The 21057-nt window shown below is 41.1% G+C and overlaps 2 protein-coding genes and 1 long non-coding RNA gene across 4 annotated transcripts in view; 2 read left to right on the top strand and 1 right to left on the bottom strand.

Moving 5' to 3' along the window:
• The window catches only part of pigg (phosphatidylinositol glycan anchor biosynthesis class G (EMM blood group)), a 31284-nt gene extending 25852 nt beyond the window's left edge, over nt 1–5432 (top strand). The window contains exons 13-14 of one of the 2 annotated variants that reach the window (XR_013779917.1): nt 1978–2656; nt 2761–5432. Coding sequence is in view for 1 of the 2 variants with exons in the window: in XM_079353060.1 (XP_079209186.1) it covers nt 1978–2200 (223 nt within the window). In the remaining variant the exon portion in view is untranslated. Of the gene's footprint in view, nt 1–1977 lie in introns of both variants that reach the window. The other variant, XM_079353060.1, reaches the window with a different exon arrangement.
• Nucleotides 5433–10241: 4809 nt separating this feature from the next.
• Nucleotides 10242–12679, top strand: LOC306829872. Its single transcript, XR_013779918.1, has 3 exons — nt 10242–10474; nt 12303–12486; nt 12582–12679. It is a non-coding gene; the product is annotated as an uncharacterized lncRNA (long non-coding RNA).
• On the bottom strand, nt 10463–11848 carry tmem271 (transmembrane protein 271). The gene has a single exon (XM_079353073.1). It carries the CDS (start codon nt 11571–11573, stop codon nt 10782–10784), a length of 792 nt encoding a protein of 263 aa, XP_079209199.1. The 5' UTR covers nt 11574–11848; the 3' UTR covers nt 10463–10781.
• Nucleotides 12680–21057: the final 8378 nt, after the last annotated feature.

Raw genomic sequence — 21057 nt, forward strand, 5'->3', positions numbered from 1 at the left:
ACACCTCCAAGACCAAGGAGATGGTGGTGGACTTCCGAAGGAACAAACCACATCTAGAACCTGTTTCCATCGGGGGGGTCGACGTGGAGGTGGTCAGGACCTACGGGTACCTGGGGCTGCAGCTGGATGACAAGCTGGACTGGTCGCCTAACATGGACACTACCTGCAGGAAGGGACAGAGTCGTCTGTACTTCCTGAGAAGGCTGGGGTTGTTCAACATCTGCAAAAAGCTGCTGCAGATGTTCTACCAGTCTGTGGTGTCCAGCGTCCTCTTCTACGCCGTGGTGTGCTGGGGAGGAAGGTGCAAGAAGAGGGACGCAGCACGCCTGGACAGACTGGTGAGGAGGGCCGGCTCTGTGGTGGGTACAGAGCTGGACTCACTGGTGACGGTGGTAGAGAGGAGGTCTCTGGACAAAATGCTCTCCATCATGGACAACACACACCACCCTCTGCACAGCACCTTCACCGGGCAGAGGAGCATGTTCAGTGACAGACTGCTGTCACAGTCGTGCTCCACGGACAGACTCAAGAACTCTTTTGTCCCCCTGGCCATCAGACTGTACAACACTTCACTGTCACGGCAGGGAAGAAGCACACGGTGAACCCTGGACTCTTTTTTCACTTTTTTCTAACTCCTCATCTGCACTGCTGACCTCAGAGTCAGCCTCCAGTTGGACACTTTAACGCATATTGATGGTCACTTTACTGAGCACAGGTCACTTTAACGATAATCACTCTAATCATCTGGTTCCACCCTACCGTATTGTTATGCTACATCTGTAAGGGTTGACATGATCACCCTAACTAGGTGAAGTTTCACTCTATTGTCTTCAACACTTAATGCTAATCTGCTCCTCAATAGTTGAGTACTTAAATAGCAATCACCCGAATCATCCCTGGTCTCACCTCTTTGTTTAGGACACTTAATGCAAATCACTGCTCACTGTTTTAACGACTGTTTAACGACTGTACTCACACCTCGGGCATAAGCTCAAAGACCTCTATACATACACCCAGCACACACAGCACACATGCTTCTCTCTCCTCACAGGTTAGGTATACCATGCTATATAAGTTTAAATTTAATGCTAATGCCAACTGCACAGGTTTAACCTTTACTCTTAGTCACATAGGGGCTGCTAAATCTTGTTTGGGGGATTATTGTATAGAGAGGGGAGGGGGGACAGCGGGTGTGTATTGCATTGTAACCGATGTTTTGTACTGTAACCAATGTCTTGTGTCTTGTGTCCTGCCTGTCTGTATACTGCTACTGGATGCCCTGAATTTCCCTCGGGATCAATAAAGTATCTATCTATCTATCTAATAAAATCTCAGTCTGAGACTGAGACAAGACCGAGAAAAAATGCTTTAAATTCCAGACGAGATGGAGACCATTTGCAAGTCTTACTACAGTAAGACACTTAACAGATACTCAACCAACATAGTACTAAAAACAAAAACATGGATTATTAGTTATTTGTTATTGGTTTTGAATTCTCTGGCTGATTACATTTCCACATCCAAACTTTAACTCTTTGAGTGGTCTTGGGATTAGGGCTGGATGTGACTCCCCTTCTGGTACTCTGTGAAACCAGATCCTTGTGTGTAAGAAACTGTACCAGAGAGGTGTCCACAAAACCTTTTTAAATGTCTGTGTGAGTTTGGTTTTACATTATACTCTTTTAATATCCCCACTGCTCCCCTTTAAAATGATGCTGGTTAACAGTCATGTTAACGTGATGTAACAGTAGAAACAGATAAAACAGAAGGTCACAACTCAAAACAGGGAAAATGTGGCTGTACACGAATCACCAAAAATCAGCATTAGAAGGGTTTAACCTCATATTAAAAATATGACCTTGGTTCACACACTCAGTATTTTCCCTATGTTCTACAGGAAGTTATCTTATTATCCAAAGCTCTCTCTGCAGTGCTCTCCTGTCCTCTGATGAATCCTTTTTTTCTCTCTCTCTGTAGGAGTCCGGTTGCAGTTGGCCATGGCTGCTACTGCTTAGCCCTGCTAAGGTCTGTGCCAGCAGCAGCCTACATTGTGCTGGTAACTGTTCTGCGGTACCATCTCTTCATATGGAGTGTCTTTTCACCAAAATTACTGTACGAGTCCATGCACGTACTGCTGACTGCAGGAGTCTGCCTCTTCTTCTACACAATGGAGCAAAGCCCCAGTTCCAGTAAGTCTTAAGGAGCTGAAGACTTGAGTTCCACTGATATCAAAGGATTGGACAGTTTACTGTGTGAAGGACTTTCAGACCGATACACAGGACAACATGCTTATCCCCACTTAATATCTTTACAGTCTGAGACTTTGCTTTTGAAAGGGTCTTCCTTTTGCACTCTTGTGTTGTTTTCCAAAAAATAGAGATGAAAATGAGAATGTACGTTTTTAGTCTTTTCAGATATTTGCGTCTCTTTGAGGACAAAGATTCTTCTGGTGAATAAATGTGAAATTGTGGAAAGAAGCTTTTTGAAAGAATAACTTATATTCTAACTTATAAATATTTACCTCAGGAGCAAACTACAGTGAAATACTGTGCTGCTAAAACTATAATGCAGAGTTACAATAGATCTATATTTTGACTATAAGTTTCATAGGAGAACAGAATGAATGCAAACTCGCAGAGCTTTTGATAACAAATACGTAAAGACTTCAAACCTTCTGGTGCTTTCACTTATTGTTTTGGAGTTGGACCAAGCACTGCTAGAAGTTAGATGAGGCAGCAAATCCACTGAGCATTTTCCAAGACAATTTTGTCATGTCACATTCGAAGCACTGCCGTAATTTATCAAATTACTGCTAACAAAATTAGCATCTAGCTTTTTGTGCTCTTATGCATGAAATGTACCGTGCTGAAACACACCTCCTCCATGAGTGCCAGGGCCACGGGCGTGTGCTGAGCTTGAGCACAGATCAGAGCGCTCACACGAGTCAAACAAACTGGACTTTATGGGTGAAGCATGTTTAGGGATGGTGCGGATTGCGGAGTTTGAGTGTGCACTTAAAACACAAACTTAAGGCTGTAGATATTTACAGTCAAATCTATGTTTCACTTATCATTATTTCATTATTTTGCATCTCTGGATACAACACCATATTTATCAAAATAATACACTGTAGGCAACAATAACAAAAGGAAGTCAGATCTAATTGAATCCACTTTATAGTTTTGATAAACAAACAGAAAACCAGAACGTTAAACTGGTTCTTCTAAAGTAAGCCAATAAAGTAAAGGACAAACAACGTGTTTAAAGCATGTTTTATTCAATCTGTTTTTCTTCAGCTCTAACTTTACATAGTTCAGTAATTCATGAAAAATGTTTCTGTGGTATCCACAAAATGTTATCTGGAAAGGTCACCAGACGCAGTTACTTTCTTTAACAATCAACAGGCTGTCTGTCACTGAAACTTAAAGGTCACATATTATCCTCCTTTTCAACAACTTTAAATATTAGTACTGTGGAGTTTCTTATTCTAAATCCACTCTGATCCTGTATTTGATCTTGAGCTGTCTGACCACGCCCCTCTCTGGAAGGGCTTGGGGTACTCAGGCTTTCTCACTCAGTGCTCAACTTTTCGGTGAGAAGGCAGACACGAGCCTGGCTCAGACTTCAGGATGCTCGGAACAATTTGAGGTCCGAGCCGTCCTCTCCCACAGAGGCAAGGTCTGCCCTTATAACCTTGTTGTGTCAGTAGTATAAAGATCCAATGTTAAGCCCCCAATCTGCTCGGGGATCATCAGGGACGTCATGAAAGGGTCTGTCAGAAGTCGTTTGTGACTACAGTCACTGAGAGTGAGGAGGGTAATGGGCAGCAGGAGGAAACCGGCACAGGTGTGTTAGACAACTATAGTTACAATCTTACCTCCAGCTCTCACTGAAGGATATAGGCTACTATATGTATACAGTATGTATGCGTTTTCCTCTCTGCACAAAGGATTACATCCGCAAAAGTTAATGGCCAGCTCCATTGTTTAAGTGAGATCTGAGGTGGTGCGTTCCTCAGCTCGGCACAATAATCTTGAGGAAATCCTGTGATGTGCCAAGTGTGTGTGATGCTGCCCAAAATTGGGAAGGATCTTAAAAGTCTTGCAGTGTGAGCCTGGAAAAGTGTAGCAGGCAAAAGACGGAGAGGATGGACTTTTCTCATAACCGGGGGGTTTGTAGACAGACTAGGGGACACACTTTTAAAAACATGATAGTGTATTTTGTATAATATGTGACCTTTAGGCTCCATACAAGGTAGTTAGTTAACGTAATCTTTTTTTTTTCCAGCAAGATGTAGAATGAGGTGGATTATAAATAAATGACTTCATGTGCTACGCATTTCCTAAAAAATATTAAACATTTTTGGCATTGTGTAAGTAACTGGGTCAGCTTTATATTGTTTTCTGTACTTTGTTTTTCAACATTAATTCCTTAAAATAAATCACTCTAGTTATACGACTTAAAAGGTCTGCTTCACTTACTAGCCCTTCTTACTTGCGATGCTATGTGCACCTTATCATTTAGATATGCAAGTCTTATTGTTTTCTCCATGTTGGAAAGGCTGTTTCAAACTAGCTTTTGGTTTCCCATAATAACAAGCAAAGAGCTGAAGCACTAACCCTCCCCTCACCACCCTTTATGATCCGTCTGACTCTTTTTATCCTTATTAATCTGAACTTGAGGACCAACATTTTTTCTCACTTCTGCTTTGGCTTCAGTTTCTTTAATTGGAGCTTGCTGTTAATTGCAACAAACCTGCAAGACAAGTATGTAGATGTAGATCAACTCATTTGAAATCTTTCATTCAATGGATCTCAGCATTTGTTAGGACACTTTTAGAAGTCACTGTGATAACATGAAAAAAAAAAAAAAAACTTAGCTCAAAAAGAAAAATAAGTCTGATCTAGTACTGATCTTTGAAAAGCCTGCAGCTTCACAAGAAGAGGCCTTGAAGTGATGGGACACCTCTCTCTCTCTGTGAGATCCATCCTTTGAATCTAAATGTAGCTTTGATAAATGTTGCTCAGTGTTCATGATGTCAGCTTTTTGTAGATAATATAGCAAGAAGTGAGGTGTTTTACCTGCTTTTTGGTAAATTGTCTCAAGATTTAGACATTTGTTTTTGAATTGGCGGTGAAAAGACAGACTAATTGACATCATGAATCAGAAGAATAGTTTGAACAAAGTTAAACGTGTTTGTTAAGACGCACTGTTGCCTACGTCATACTTTGTCATGTTAAAAAGCAAATGCTCGTTCTGTTATCTTCCCTTATGTTTTATGTTCTTAATTGTAACTCTGCTGTTCATCCTGTTTCGGTGTGCACATTATTACATCTTTTGTTTTTGTCTCCCCTAAAAAAGGTTTTAAATAGCTTTTTATCTCTGTCTTTTGTATGGGATTAATATTCTAAATAAAAACAAATACAGCATTCTTTGGGGTCTCTCTTTTTTGTTTCTTACTGACTTAAAAACAAAAAAAAATATATAAGTGACAAGGACCTTACATATACCCATGTACTGGGAGTAATCCTGTAGTATAGGGAGAATGTTAACTTATTATGTTTGGGGAAGTCTGTGATTTTGTACTTGTGTTATTTTAATCTCTTTGCTCTATGATATATATCCTTATGGCAACACCTTCAGCAGTGGCTATGTTTTTGTTCTCTTCATTTTCTCCCTCTTATTCACATCTGGGCCACAATGGAAATACTCGGCTCACATTCATGTTAATAATAATGTCCTTGTTATTTCTTGGGGCAGCTGTGGCTCATTTAAAATCACATACGAATGTGTTGATTGACTGTTAAGGTGGGAACTGTCAATCAATACATTTGTATGTGATTATAAGGTTTAGTTAGCTCAATAAACTCTTAAAGTTGCTGGACCAATTGGGGTTAAGCTTAAATGTGAAACATAAATTAACAGTGCCTGTCCGTACAGTGAGGTGATCAGGCTTGGGGAGACGGGACGGAGAGAGACAGATCTAATAACAGGGTTAGAGCAGCTGCATAAGAAATTGAAGATTTATAATGACTTGGATCTTCCCTTATGAAAGCAACCTTACCTCAACTGCACCACTTTGCTCTTGTGATGCTCCAGGAGTTGTCTGCTAAGTGGCAGATGGCAGGAAGCCAAAGAGGTTATTGCAAGTTTAGATCTGGCTCCCCCTGAAAACACAGCCACTGCAGGAGCTATTGATTGATGCATGACTCACTCTGTGCTCGCAGATGCCAGGATTCCCCTTTCTCCCTTTACTGAATCTCTGCCACAGTTTCTCTTCCAAGCCACTGAGAGGATCCAGTTCACTAAAACTCACAACAAAGTTTGTTAAGAAGCCTGGAGGGAAATACTTACTGTTTGCAATAAATTACTACTCCCCTGACTGATAACAGCAGTTGTTTACGTCTTGCAAACTACATTTTACTCTACTTGGTTTGAGAGCCCTTGATTTAAAAACTTTGATTTTACTTTTTCAGGCCTGCTGACCAATCAAAGTCACAAAAAAACAATAAGTCGGTGGTTGTTTAACCTGAAAAACTATAAACTGAGTCTTTGTACTTCAAATGTTAAGATGTGTCATAATGCAGTTTCTCTCTTGGAGGAATTTCAGGTTCAAAGAAAATCAATGAGGCACCTAGAAATTCCATCAAAATTATACTTTTAAGTTTATGAACAAAGTAGCCCAAAGTTAGCTACAGGAAATAATATTTTGAAGCAATGGTACAATTTTGTTTTCATGTAAATGACAAAGACATCAGATTTATAAGAAGTATAAAAGATCATTTAAAACCAACAACAAAGGAGTTTAATCATTAAGATGTACTGCCGATATACTGCACACGCCTGTTAACCTAAAAATGTACTTCACCCTCACTTGTGAGATACTTAAACGTCTTTGCTTAAACAGAATCTGCAAAAAGCAGTTATAAAATACTGAGGTCCGTAAACTGCTTCTAAATATTGCATGTAGAGTACATGTTGTTGAATGTTTGCTAAGTTAAAGGCAGGGTTGGTCATTTTTAAAAACTAGCATGATTTTAAAAGTAGCATTTTCTCAGTACTCCGTCTTCACCCTCCCCTCTGTGCACTCTCTAAAGCCCCGCCCCTCACTTACAGGCACAAGCGCTATTGCTCCAGAAGCGGACCTCAGCTCATCACTAAAAAAAACGGAACCTTTTCATAACACATAATAAAAGGCGACTAATTCACTACTCACAATACCCAACAACAAACTCACAGTTTAAACTCTGTCACTGGGGATGCGCTTTGAGTGTGGGCTCATGGACGCAAGGGGTAGAGAACCAGCAGGGAGACGTGATTGGTTCATCAGATTGGTACCTTGTGGTAGACATTGGTGGATGTCTTTACAGGCTTACATCTGCTACAGAGGACAGATTAGGCTAAAATTGACAGAAATGAATCACTCATGTGCTCTGAAAAAGGAACAAAGAAATTATGTGTTGCTGAATGCTTAGCTAACTGACATTGTTGTTGTTGGGGTGAAGCATCACGTTTTTGATATTGCTTGACCAATGAGGGTAAAGAACATTGATCTCAGACCTGCCATTTCCCATGATATCTTTAAACATTTCTAATTGCCCAATTGTTACATGAAACAGCTAAAAGTTTAGGGTGCCCAGCAGGTCTCTTCGCTTTCAAATAAAAAAACTTGAAAAATGTCAACTCCAAATAGCATGGAGACTCTAAGAAGTGGCATGTTAATTATGTATCCAAAAAGATACATCCTTCTTTTTTTCCCCAATAAAATAATTATTAATAGTAAAATACATATTTTTTATTTATGTATTGTATAGAAGTAATTCATATAATCACATCTTTGTTAGTGGGTGAAGTTTCCTAAGTTGTCTGTGAGATGGATCGGTTTCTGTGCCAGTTCTGTTTGTCATCATCGATATAACTTTCTTTCTGTTTCTAAAGCGTAAAAGTCATAAAAAATCTGAGTGCATGCTGGAAAAAAATACATCTTCACACTACATTTAGCTCACCCTGAAGTAATTTGGATTATGATTTCAGCACATTTAGCTACAAGTTATTAATTCAAGATCTTCAAACCCATCACAGACATTGGTTGGCCACTTAAAGGTTTTAAAAGCACTACTCAGTGCTTTTTTCAAGTGGTGTATTCAGTCATAACAAAAGCTCAAAGGTTGCTGCTTGTGTAGAAGGTAATGATGATCAGAATATTTAATGGAAGTGCAAAGAAACAATAACGTTTGAGTTTTGAGTCTAATCGCTTGGAAGCGTAGGCAGTGCACTATAATTTTGTTAGAAAAGATTGTTGGCTTTTAAAAGCAAATGTATAGCTTTTCCAGACAATCTGCGGGCAGCATGCAGCACACATTTGGATATGTGTCAGATGAGAGGCTTTTAGGTATTGATTGATCCTCCCCAGGTTTAACCAGCAGTTTTGTCCTTGAAAAAATTCAGGACATGTATTCGAATGGAAAGTAATTGTATTCAATGTGTGTTTGCTCGAGCCTTTAGTGCCTCCTGTACCATTAGTGTCTCTGTGCGAGCAGCATTTGAAAACTGAATTTAGTGTTAAGAGCTAATTGTGTCACTGAGTCTCAACAAGCACCAAAGAAATGTTGGATCTCACCTCAAGACTTCATCCGCTTAACCCCCGTACTGTACTGTCCACATACATCATTCATCCAAATATCTGCAGTGTAATCACTTGTGCAACCCCCCCCCCCCCCCCCCCCCCCCTCCCCAGAGGGAGGAATTTAGAAATGCAAGTCAGCGTTTTTTACCTTGTGTGACCAGGGCCGGAGGCTGTCATTACACTAATGCACCACCGCTATCAAACAAGAGAAAAATACCGGCTGCAGAGAATACAGATGGCTCTGCTCTACATTACAACCTAACGTGTCTTTGCTTTTTGTGGATGTGAACTGACTAACTGTTAGTATTTTATATTGCAGAAAGCATGTGATGAGATGTCTTTAAAGGTACAGTAAATCCTGTTAAATCAACACTAATTTTGAATTGTCCTGGATTCTGATGATGTCAGTCAGATTTTGAAGGCAAGCACAGAAAAGTCACCAGGTAAATGTTGCCAGTGTTCTCCTCTCAAGCAGAAGTTTGACAAGAAGACCCTGGCTGTCATGGATTCACAGTGGGAATGTATGAAACCGACTTGAATATGAATTGCTGGAGGATAAAAATCAGCTCAAGCAACCCTTGCTAGATGAAATACAAACTATAGTTATCGTGTATTCTTACATTTTCATTTTTCATAAAATGTTATGACTGCGCACCAAAAGGGATGTTTGAATCAAACAAAGAATATAAATATGTAGATTATATGTCACTGCCAAATTATCTTGATGTAAAGAGTGGCATAAAGGAGGCAACAACATCAAATGGTCCAGTATGTGTGTTCTCTTCTATTCCTTCCTCCAATAAATGTCTTCATGTTTGCTCTTCTTAGTTAACAAAAAGATATTTTTACATGCTGTAATTTTCATACTAAATGTTTTCTCAAGAGACTTTACATAAGATCAGGTAAAATACCTTACTCTTTGTTATGATACAACAATAAGCATTATGAAGAGTTTGCCTAACGTCTCGCAAGATTTTACAGTGTATTCAATCAGACAGATAATTAAATAACATTCAGTAATTGTTGAATAGCCGTTTGCCTTCTGTCCCATTTCTAATAAGAAAACTTTTTTAGGAGACAGACGCACACATGCACACACACACACACACACGCGCGCACACAGACACGCGCACACACACACATACACACACACACACAAACACGCACACACACACACACACACAAACACGCACACACACACACACACACACAAACACGCACACACACACACAAACACGCACACACACACACACACACACACACACACACTGACACATATTTTAAGGTTGTATGGGCACGCCTACATGATCAAAGAAAACCAAATTAAAAAAAACTTGCATGGTTAGCTTACCTGCTACTTAGTCATTCAAGTATAAAACTGATTGATGCTCGGACTGACCCTGGGCTTCCTCTGATGTTCCAAAAGCACATTATTAGTTATAGCAGTTACTTGAATAATCAGCCTTTAACATGTTTATCTTTGGTACAATCCAACTCAGAGTTTTTTCTCTGACAGAAAGGTTGCAAGGTGAAACAACTCCACGTGTGTGACGTCACAGTGAGGTCTGCTTCCTCGCTCTGGATGTTGAGAGACAAATCAATGGTTTAAATTTGTTTACGCGGTAAGTGTGGCTTGATAGTTAATATGGTCCTCATCCAGTTATATTATGGGAATTAGTGGAATCAAAAATTTTGAAGCGTTTCAGTCCACCTTTAACTTGGGATAGGTTGAAACAGTTTGAGAAATGTAAATAGGCTATATATTGATTAACTAGCAGCAACACAACAATCACATAAAGGGGCTGAACCCGGGAAAGCTATATCGACAGGAGCATGACATCTGATGAGGTTAAATACACTTTTTATTCACCAGTAAAAATGTTTAAGTCACAAACTGCTATACGGGATACTTGAAAGCTGTTGCTTATGAACATTTTTGGGCCAGCGTCACTCGGATCTGCTGATACATCAGTTATTTGAGCTATTGAGCAGAGGTTTAAGTAAAACATCTGGATTAGATGGATCGGTCTTTAAAAGTGTCTGCTCTCGTCTTCGTGGGAAACTTACTGGTTTGACGGGGATTTGGAGAACAGAGCAGAGTAAATGTAATTGATTGTCATGGTAGAGAAAAGTGCAGACGGCTACTCCAGAGCTGCTATGTGTTGCATGCCTCTGCGGGAAAAATGTCATCGTATGCGGGCGGCAATTCGGCGGGGAGCGGGTAGGAGAAAGGGAAGCAGTGATTTAGTTCTGGATCTGTGGGAGAGTATCCCGGCAGCTCGCTTGACGGGTGTCCCCCACACTGCACCTCTGCACCTGTCTCGTCAAACACATGAAAAACACCCAAATTGATGTAAGACACAGGCTGGAAATCAGCGGAGGCGCAGTCCCGCTCCTCACTAAAGATGATCGCGCCGACACGCTGTCTCTGAGCCTGTCTGCCCCTTGAAACCTGTGCCCTTTTGTAGCTTTTGATGACCACTAGGTTGATAAGCCCAAGAATGCACTCCAAAGTGCTCAGAACAGTGGAGATTACCAGAGTCCGCTGGTATTCCTTCAGTTTATCGCAGGCAGGGTTTGCAACAAATGAGTGGAAGCAGTAATGAGAATATTTCCTCTCTACCAGAGAAGCCGTATCCCCGTCTACTACCGCCCCGGAAAAGGCAGTGAGCACTCCCAACAAAAAGACGACAACACCGAGGAGAAAGAAATTCCTGCAGCCGGGCTTCTCCTTGCAACAGAGCAGCGCAGAGCCCAGCAGGACCTGCCCGATTCCCACAAGTAGCCCGGAGTAGAAAGCCCCTGCCGCGGCGCCAAGGTGGAAATGCGCTCTCACTGTAGATCCCAACGAGACGCATCTTAATCCAACGACAACTTCGCTCAGGGCGCTCACGAAGAGGAGGGTGCTGGAGAAGACGGTGCACAGTCCTTTCCCACTCAACTTCATTATATTCCACCTCTTCCGCTCTCGATCCCTCTCCCCTCGTCTTCATCCTCCTTCGTCTGTACTGGAGGCCCTCTCACATTGGGACATCTTTTGCCGGTGACTCCTCCAGTTCAGGGCAAGGGATAGTGACAGGCAGCTGAGGTGTACCTCCTACATCCCCGCAGCTTTAATAAACAATTCCAAGAACGCATTCTTATTTAGCGTCTTCGTGTCAAGTCCTCATTAATCAATGATCACATAAAAACTGTTAGACTTCTGAAACGCTGTCCCTCGGCCAAAGTTTGTATGTCCCTTCAGCACCCTCTTGAAGAGAGAGACCCGTCTTTAATCAAAACACATCACACGTCACATATGTGTCGAGAGAGAGGGAGGCAGAGGGTCCCCTCATCCACAGGACTCCAAATCTCTGCAACACCTTACAAAGACTTTAAACGTGTCAAGGGCTACTCGTTGTTTTTATAGCAACTAAAACATAAAAACGAGTTTATTGGCTGATGAACCTGCGAGCCTGGCAACTACATTGGTTTGGTAGCCGTGGGTGTGATCCAGTGAACTTCATTTGAAGTATATTAAACTTTCTCCTGCAAATATAAGTCGCATTTCGAGTTCATTTTCATTTCTCATGGATATGATATAACTCTGTCAACTTTGGGTTGTTTTATTGGCTTCATACATACTGTAGTATGCCATCCTTGCAAAACTTCTGTATTAGGGTTGTTGTTGTTGAAGGTGGATCTTTCTGGAAATCAAAACAAAAAGCATTAAATATAGAGCAGAGCTGCCGGGATGCACTGAGGCTTGTGCGCTGTCCATGGTGCTGAAACATGAAGCTTGGGCCAGATGGCAGCTGACTGGACTCCTCTGCAACTCTCCTCTTAGCCAACCTCCCAGATAATACAGCAGGATGGTGAATGTAGGAGAAACTTTGCTTTCATGTAGAACAGATAACTTAAGTGTAACAGTTACAGAAGCCGTTTAATGTCTATACCTGTTTTTTCTGTCATGTAGATGGTCTTGGATTGATGGATATTTTGAAGGGCCCAGGCGATCAGAGAGGGGGGAAAGGCACAACACAAATAAAGAAGTAAACTGTGTGAGTCATCTGAAGTCCATGCTGTGATGACTAATTGAATAAATACAACCCACAGTGTTAGAGTAAATGTTTTAGAAGTTATTCCACTAACTTCCCTCTTAAAATATAAAACAAACAGGCAGATGAAATTTTTGACCATAACAGGTGGGATAATGACACAGTCAAATTATAGTAATCGACAGCATGTGGTCTTAACCATTGATCTGTTTCTTTATACTGGGTCATCCAAACATTTGACAGGCTTTGGGGTGAAGGGGTATAACCTTCACCCCAAAGGCCCCACTATTATATGAAACAGTAAAGAGAGGGTCGGCTCAAGTACTCAGGTCATGTTTTTATTCAAAGATTGGATTTAGTTACAACTGTTTTTTTTCTTTGTTTTAATCTTTTTAAATCTTATTTTAAACCTGCCTGTGGAGAGTGACTTGCACTTGGTCTAAAGTATCCATGAGGAGGACTCAGAGGAGGACACAGTCTTCTTTTCTTAAAAGGAAGTTTTTTCTTGTCACTGTAACTTCTGAAGTGTTTTCTTGTCACTGTAACTTCTGCTAAAATATTGCTAAAGTAGTAAGGTCTTCTACCTGCTTTTTGTAAAGTGTTTCAAGATAATGTGCATTATGAATTTGCTCTATACAGATTTAAGATTGATTGATTGATTGAGTTGTCAGTATTAACTCAGAACAATTAGTGTTTCAAAAAGTATTTAGATCAAATATAAACCATTTTAATGTTTTTAGATTTAGTGAACTTGAGCTTGTATATTTCTAGTCTTCTCACTAATCAGAGCACTTTTACAACCACACATCACATGTCATCACTACACCTACACATTCACACACTGATGACAGAGGTTTCTATGTAAAGTGACCATCAGAAGTAACCAATCACATTCATACACTGCAGATGAAGCAGTGGGTCTTTCAGGGTTAAGTATCTTGCCCAAAGACACATTGGACCACAACAACAGCTCTGCCACCTGAGCCACAGCTGCCACTAGATGACTGACAGGGACTCTTTTAGCAGATGTACTTATGTTTTAGCAGATGTACTTATGTATTTTCTCTTGTCATATAAAAAAACCACAACCAGCTAAATAAATGTCCTGCTTTCCCCATCTGTCCGGGACTTCCAGCTCATTAGTTCCTCTTTTAATACAGGCCACAGATGAAATGTTTAGCTTTCAGAAAGTTGATGAATAATTCTTTTTAACAGCTGGTGGGCGTCACATTTTTTGATCTCGACATATCAGAGTAGGAGTTCCCACATTAGCTAAATGAATACCATTTACCATTACAGTATAGCTAATCCCATTTGCCAATGAAGCAGCAGGAGAAATTCAGAGTTAAGTGTCTTGCCCAAAGACACATTGGACATGTTGCTGCAGGAGCTGGGGATTGAACCCCTGACCTTCTGGCTGATTATGACGACAACTGTACTAAGTGTCCAACTCGGGACCTCCAAAAAAAACTGTGAGCTCCCCTGTCCATATACTTTTCTATTATTCTTTTTTATAGTAGTAATATATTGTAATAAAGGCCAGAAGCAGAACACAATAAATCTTCATGTTTAAACTTGCATGACCTAGAGGACATACAGTACATAATGTATTACTCAGACAAACAGGTATTGTCTATGTGTCTGTACATTTATATCACTTTCATATCAGTATACATCTTACTGAAGTTATTAGTTAATTCTAAATTCTACTACTTTTAGTCAACATCTCCAGACCCCTGCTTTGTCCTGGACAATGAGACTTTTAGTCTTCTATTGTTAGATTCTGATGTGTTTGCATTTCTCTATTTTATTCTGTGCTAAGAAAATATACTTTGAAAAGAATAATAGGTCCCTGTGGGGGAAATGTTTTTTTCTGTTGTGATCCCTTTAAGGGTTCACAGTTTCCATGGGAGCTCAACCTGCCTGTATATTTCATCTGTTGTCCAGTTTTAGTTCTCTGTTGCAGATGACAGTATAGTGCAACTTGTCAAATGGGATTCAAATTGCCTTCTGTCCCTCTGTAACAAATTGTTTTGGGCAAGTTGGACGTCTACCTCATATTTACCTCAACCAGAGGGGGATCAACAATCTCAGATTTGAAGGGATACAACAGCTTTCTATGTGTATTTTCAAACAAACTGTTATCTTACTTGACAGGCTTCGAAAACTAAATGTATGACGATACTGTATAACAGGAATATTTCCTACTTGTTCAGCTTTTCAGTTTGGAAATGCAATATTGCAACGACAGCTGGCTATTGAAGGTTTTTGTAGTTACTGTAATTCTCAAACATTTAAAAGATAGATTCTTGAATAGAATAGAATCTAACAAATAGAGCTGAATGTGATGCACAGGGAAAGCCACGCGTGAGAGATTCCAGCCAAATGTTTTTAAAAAAAAAGTTGGGACAAAAGTTTTGAAAAAAAGACCTTGTGGAAAATCTCACAGATACTAAGGTTAACTAGAAACTGATTGGTAAATGATCTTTGTATGCAGAGGACAAGGCCGAAAAGTAGTACTGGCTGGCAGTAATCTTCAGGCACTCAGAACACATACATCCACAAATGCAAAGCCAAAACCATATATGGACCAGTTAAAGACATTTCAGAGCCCTCTCTGGATCTACACTCAATTTTTAAAGTATTTATTTTAAGCTTATTATTTTTTACCTTCATTCTAGATATGACAGTGGCTGGAGTCAGAAATCAGGAACAAGAGAGAGAGAGAGGGGAATGACAACGGTTGGATTCAAATCAGGGCTGCTCTCCGTACATGGAGTGCATGCACTAACTGCTGCCTCAATTATAATAATTGATACGAAAAAATCACATTTAAGATGAACTGAATGGAAAAACTGTCCTAAGTACTGAGAGTCAAAATGTAACTTCCTGTTTGGAGATCCTGGAAGCCCCTCTGCGAAGATACAGGAGGAAATTGACGGCCTGTTATCGGTGCATAGTTCAATAGTTGTGATGGTAAATAAATGCGTCAGCATCAACATTGACATTGAAGTTTGTACAAGTTTTGTAACAACATATGCTGCCAAATAGACAACTTACTTTTTAGGGAAGGCCTTGTTTATGACAGGGAGACAATGCCAAACCCCATTCTTCACAGATTACGACAGCATGGCTCAGTGGTAAAAGGGTGATAAACTGACTTCCCTGCAGTCCCAAATAATTCAATTAAATTCAATACATTTCATACACACGCAAACCCAATGTGCTTTACAGAAGACAAAGATAAACACACAACACAGACTCATTAAAAATACCAACAGAGAAAGATAAACTGCTGTTGGCTAAGGCACGAGAGAAAAGCAATGTATTAAGACCACTTTCAAAAGACCTCAGATCAGCAGGTAATTTATTCAATAAAGCTACCCTATGGTGACTAAATGCACCTTCACCAGATTTGGTATTGACTTTTGGTAAATTCAGCAGACCTGATCTGAGGGGTCTTATTGCACTGTAGTTAGTGATTCAGTCAGAGAGATATTAAGGTGCCATTCTATGCTGTAGTGAACTGGAAGCCAAAGAAGTTTTTTTTTAGGATTGGTGTTATGTGTTCTATTTTCTTTGTCCCAGTTAGCTTTCTGGCTGCTGCGTTTTGGATGAGCTGAAGTTTCTTTATTGATTTTTTGGGAAGTCCAGCATAGAGTTCATTACAATAATCTAGTCTGCTGGATATAAATGCATGGACCAGTTGTTCGGCGTCGGATTGGGTCATGAAGCTGATTTTGAATATGTTACAATATGATAGAAGGCTGTCTACAGAAATGTAGTATTGCTTAATATGTAAATTATGTAATCTGAATGTGCAGAATAGAATGAGGTCGAGGGTGTGTCCGTGTTTGTGTGTAACACGCTGTGAGAATTGAAATATTTCAAGTACGTTTAATAGTTGTTTTGTGCCCAGATTTTTTGAGTTGTCAATGTGTCTCCGGTAATTACAATGCAGTCACAGTCTACAGAAGTTGTTGAAAGAAGTTCTGAAAATTCATAAATAAAACCTTTTCTTAGTTTAGGGGGATGATACACTGTGAGCAACAATGTGGTTTGACAACAGCTTTGACAACCACAGCTAAGCATTCAAAGGTTGTGAACTCCCCAAGATAGACAGTTTGGCAATGATGTTGCTTTCATTTTTGAATGTCAAATGTTCGATAACAAGATAACAGAGCGTGTTGTGGAGGGAGTGAGATGGTAAGGGAGACTGTCTGCTCGTTGTAGGATTGTTTCATTCTTGGTTTGGATATGAACTGAGGAAGTGTCAAGAGCCCTGTTGAAGGACTTCCATGTCTGCTCACTTCCCCTCCAGAGCCTCACTTCTTTGATATGATGTCCTTAAGCTCCTCTTTCTGATGTTGCAGAGGAGAAGCTGTAATCAGTCCTCGAGGGGAGACTGTCTTGTCCTTGAAAGTGGTTTTGGACCCTTTTCAAGTTGAACTGACTGAATGAGAAACTTAAAGGATGGAGCTGAGTGACCTCTATGAAAAGCAGCAGGAAAAAGAACAAAAACTCACTTTGAGAACAAACATCCACGACCAGCCCGTCCCGAGAGGCATTAATAAAATACACACACAGCAAATGTCCTGCTATTGAATGTGACCTTTCATGATTTCTTGTTACCTTATGCATCATTCAGTGCAACACAAATATCAGCCAGTAAAACCATCTTAATTATTAAAGTGCACAAAAATGGGCAGTGCTGACATCTAGATACTAGCCATAATCCATATCCATGAGGGCATTGGAGGCTACGTAAGGACAGCCTTATCATTGATTCCAAAAGAAGGAGCTTTCCCACGCAGCCCCCGCATGCTGCAAGCCCTTGGACAGAGATGATGCATTTGAGAAATTCTCTCTAACTATCCATGCTCTGATAAGCACACTGAGCTCCCCAGAGAGAAACACCAGTGATAAGGTCACATGTAGATGGACTTTATACCTAAGCCTCTAACCAAAGATCATTTTCTTTCACTATATGATAGACGATGCCCTATTTTGAACAATCAGGATCCTTTTAATTCAACTTTATTGGCCAGTTATGTTTACACACAGGCCTACAGAGTTCATTTTGCTCTCTTCAGATGTTAAACATTAATTATTAAACCTGTGTGTGTGTGTGTGTGTGTATATGCCTACATTAGACAATAGTTCAGTGATGAGAAGTGCAAAGGACGCTGACATTGACTATGGATACTGTCGATTGAAGCATATCGACATTGTCTCTACACTGAGGATGGAGTGTGTTGCAGATGAAAGCATTACCAATCATTATTTTACCTGATACAGCCAAAGTCTTTGGTCTAAGGTGAACATCCTGAGTCAGCCAGACAGCCGCTGACACAGAAGATCAGCAATGCTGTGGACAGGGCCACAAGAAAAGTCAAATAGAAAATCCTCTTAAAAAAACAATGTGTTCACTTTATTTGGGATTCAGCATGCTGTCCCAGCCCTCTGAATGCTCTGAAAAAGAAACACTTTTTATTTTTATTTTTTATAAACCAATCAAGCCTGTCTACCCCACAAGAGGATGCTACTTTCAAAATCATGCTACTTTTCAAAAATTACCAACCGTGCCTTTAAACATGGTCCATCAGTAATTAGCTTTTTTATCAGAGGTTTTACAAAGTCTCTTTCAGAAAATCATCACTGCAAACAGAACTTCAACCGTGTGAGAGTTGTGCCTCTTTGGGGCAGCTGCTTTGTGACGCTAACTCCCTATATGTGGAACATGTGCTTACCTAGGACCTCATAATAAATTAGGGGCCTCATGTTTATGCTTTTTTTTTCTTCTTATGAGTGCATCCCTGCAGCGCATGTCAGTACTATGTAAGTTGTTGTCCTGAATATACAAAGCCTACAGCTTTTAGTGAAGAATACTTCTGGTACTGCAAAGTGAACACTTTCTCTGACACCAACTTGGAAGAGAAACTTTTCTGCATTTATATGACTAATCTGTCACTAAAAATACAAGTTGTCAGTGTTGTGCATGTAGTGTTGATATTTATTTCAATTGAAGTGGAACACAATTGGAGGAAACTTTCTTTAAAGAGCAGAGAAAAAAAACACAAAACATCGAGTTGCTGTAGCTCAACTGGAAGGTCACGGTTCGATGTCAATGTTGGATGTGTCCTAGGCCAAGACACTTAACCCAAGTTCCTCCTGCTGCTGTCTGCAACATATCAATATAAATAATATAAATAAAGTGTCCCTTTATTTAGCACTCTCTGCCATCAGTGTGTAAAAGTGTTTCAAAGACTAGAAAAGCACATTACAAGCTCAAGTCCATTTACCATTTACATCTTCAAAATCTTTGGAAAAGATTCTACCCAACCTCAAAGTGATGATCAGCAGCACAATACCTTAAGGATATGAAAATGATGTAGATGGGAAATATAGTGACTTCGCCCACCATGGCAGGGCCCCACCCTGGAGCCAGGCCTGGGATTCGGGCCCACAGGAGGTGGGCCTTTGCCCATGGGGCCCGACCGGGTCCAGCCGGAAAGGACGACACGGCCCCGTCCTCTTGTGGAGTCACTTCCCACAGAGGAAGCAGTAGGGGTCAGGTTCATTGCGGATTGGGCAGTAGTCGACGGCAGGGGCCTTCGCGACCTGATCCCCGGCCACAGCTTCTGGCTTTTGGAACATGGAATCACTTCCCCCTCACTGTGGGGGAAGGAGCCTGAACTTGCATGGGAGGTCAAGAGGTACCAGCTAGATATAGTTGTGCTGGGACAGGTCTCTCACTGTCGTCTCGGTCAACGGAACGAACAGCAGTGCGGAGTACCTGGCCATCTTGGAGTCCCTGGGAGGGATGCTGGACATTGGACTTCTGTGCCAGTGACAGTTTGTCCATAATGAACACCATGTTCGAGCAGGGGCTATCCATAAGTGCATGTGGCACCAGGACACCCTAGGCTGGAGGTCGATGAGAGACTTTTTGCATGTGGTCTTGCTGGCTCCATCGAATCTGGACCTCCAGCGCAAACTGGGGCGGCTCGCTGCCCAGTTTGAGGCGGCCGGGATGAGGATCAGCACCTCTAAAACTGAGGCCATGGTTCTCAACCAGAAAAAAATGGCTTGCCCTCTCCGGGTCGGTGGTGAGTCCTTGCCCCAGGTCGAGGAGTTCAAGTATCTCGGGGTCTTGTTCACGAGTGGGTGGAAGATGGAGAGTGAGATCGACAGACGGATCTGTGCGGTGTCCGCAGACATGTCGTCGCTGTATCAGTCCGTCGGGGTGAAGAAGGAGCTAAGCCGAAAGGCGAGGCTCTCGATTTACAAGAATGAGATCCCAGATACATGCGGCACAAAATGGGCTTCCTCCGTAGTGTGGCTGGGCGCACCCTTAGAGATAGTGTGAGGAGCTCGGCCACCATAGATGAGCTCGGAGTAGAGCTGCTACTCCTCCACATCGAGAGGAGTCAGTTGAGGTGGTACAGGCATCTGTTCCGGATGCCCCCTGGATGCCTCCCTAGGGAGGTGTTCCGGACATATCGCTCCGGGAGGAGGCCTCAGGGTAGACCTAGGACACCCTGGAGGGACTATGTCTCTAAGCTGGCTTGGGAACGCTTCGGGGTTCCACCGGAAGAGCTGGAGGAGGTGTCTGGGGTGAGGGAAGTCTGGGCGTCTCTACTTAGACTGCTGTCCCTGCGACCCAGCCCCGGATAAGCAGCAGAAAATGGATGGATGGATGGGAAACATAGTGGCAAATAAAAGGCTGTCTGATGGCACAGCAAAAGAACTGAACTTTTAAAAATTTAAGTTTCCTTTTAAGGCTCAGCTTGGCAATTTTGTAAGGGTCGCTATGTGGTGTGCTAGCTTCTAGACCTAACCTAAAATAGCCCAAACAGCAGTTGTTGCCTTTAAGAATTATGTTTTAGGCCAAGATGAAGGCTTTGTTTGGTTTTTGTCATATCTTTATAAAAATGTAAGGAGTCGAAAAATTACTCAAATCTGTAAATTTAACCTTTAGTTTACATTTTTTGCTTCATTTTATTCAGAGCACTTTTGTTTATAATAAAAAAACAACTTTAAGCCTAACAGGATGCTATTATTGTAGCTTTCAGAGCAGATATTTATATATTTGTTATAATGGCTTAGTTTTTCCTTATTTAATAACTTAGGGGAAAAGTAGATTTTTCATTTCATGTTCTGCACATTAATGGTATTAATGCTATCACTGTCTCAGTGTTGCGCATGTGGGTATGTTGTAAATGGAGAAGCTACAAATCCCACACAGTACAGCTGCCTTCAACATTGATAAGAAATAGATGTCAGAAACTAAGCTTGATCTCCTCCAAGAGTCCACATATAAACACTGCTCTCTTTGCATTCCACCTCGTTTGTGAATGCATCCTAAATAACAGCCAATGGAATCACAAGCAT

This window comes from Symphodus melops (assembly GCF_947650265.1).
Source record: "Symphodus melops genome assembly, chromosome: 9".
In the NCBI taxonomy this organism is placed as follows: domain Eukaryota; kingdom Metazoa; phylum Chordata; class Actinopteri; order Labriformes; family Labridae; genus Symphodus; species Symphodus melops.

What these genes read in the sequence shown, in the direction of transcription:
- tmem271 (XM_079353073.1), bottom strand. Translation starts at nt 11,573, where the DNA reads ATGAAGTTGAGTGGGAAAGGACTGTGCACCGTCTTCTCCAGCACCCTC.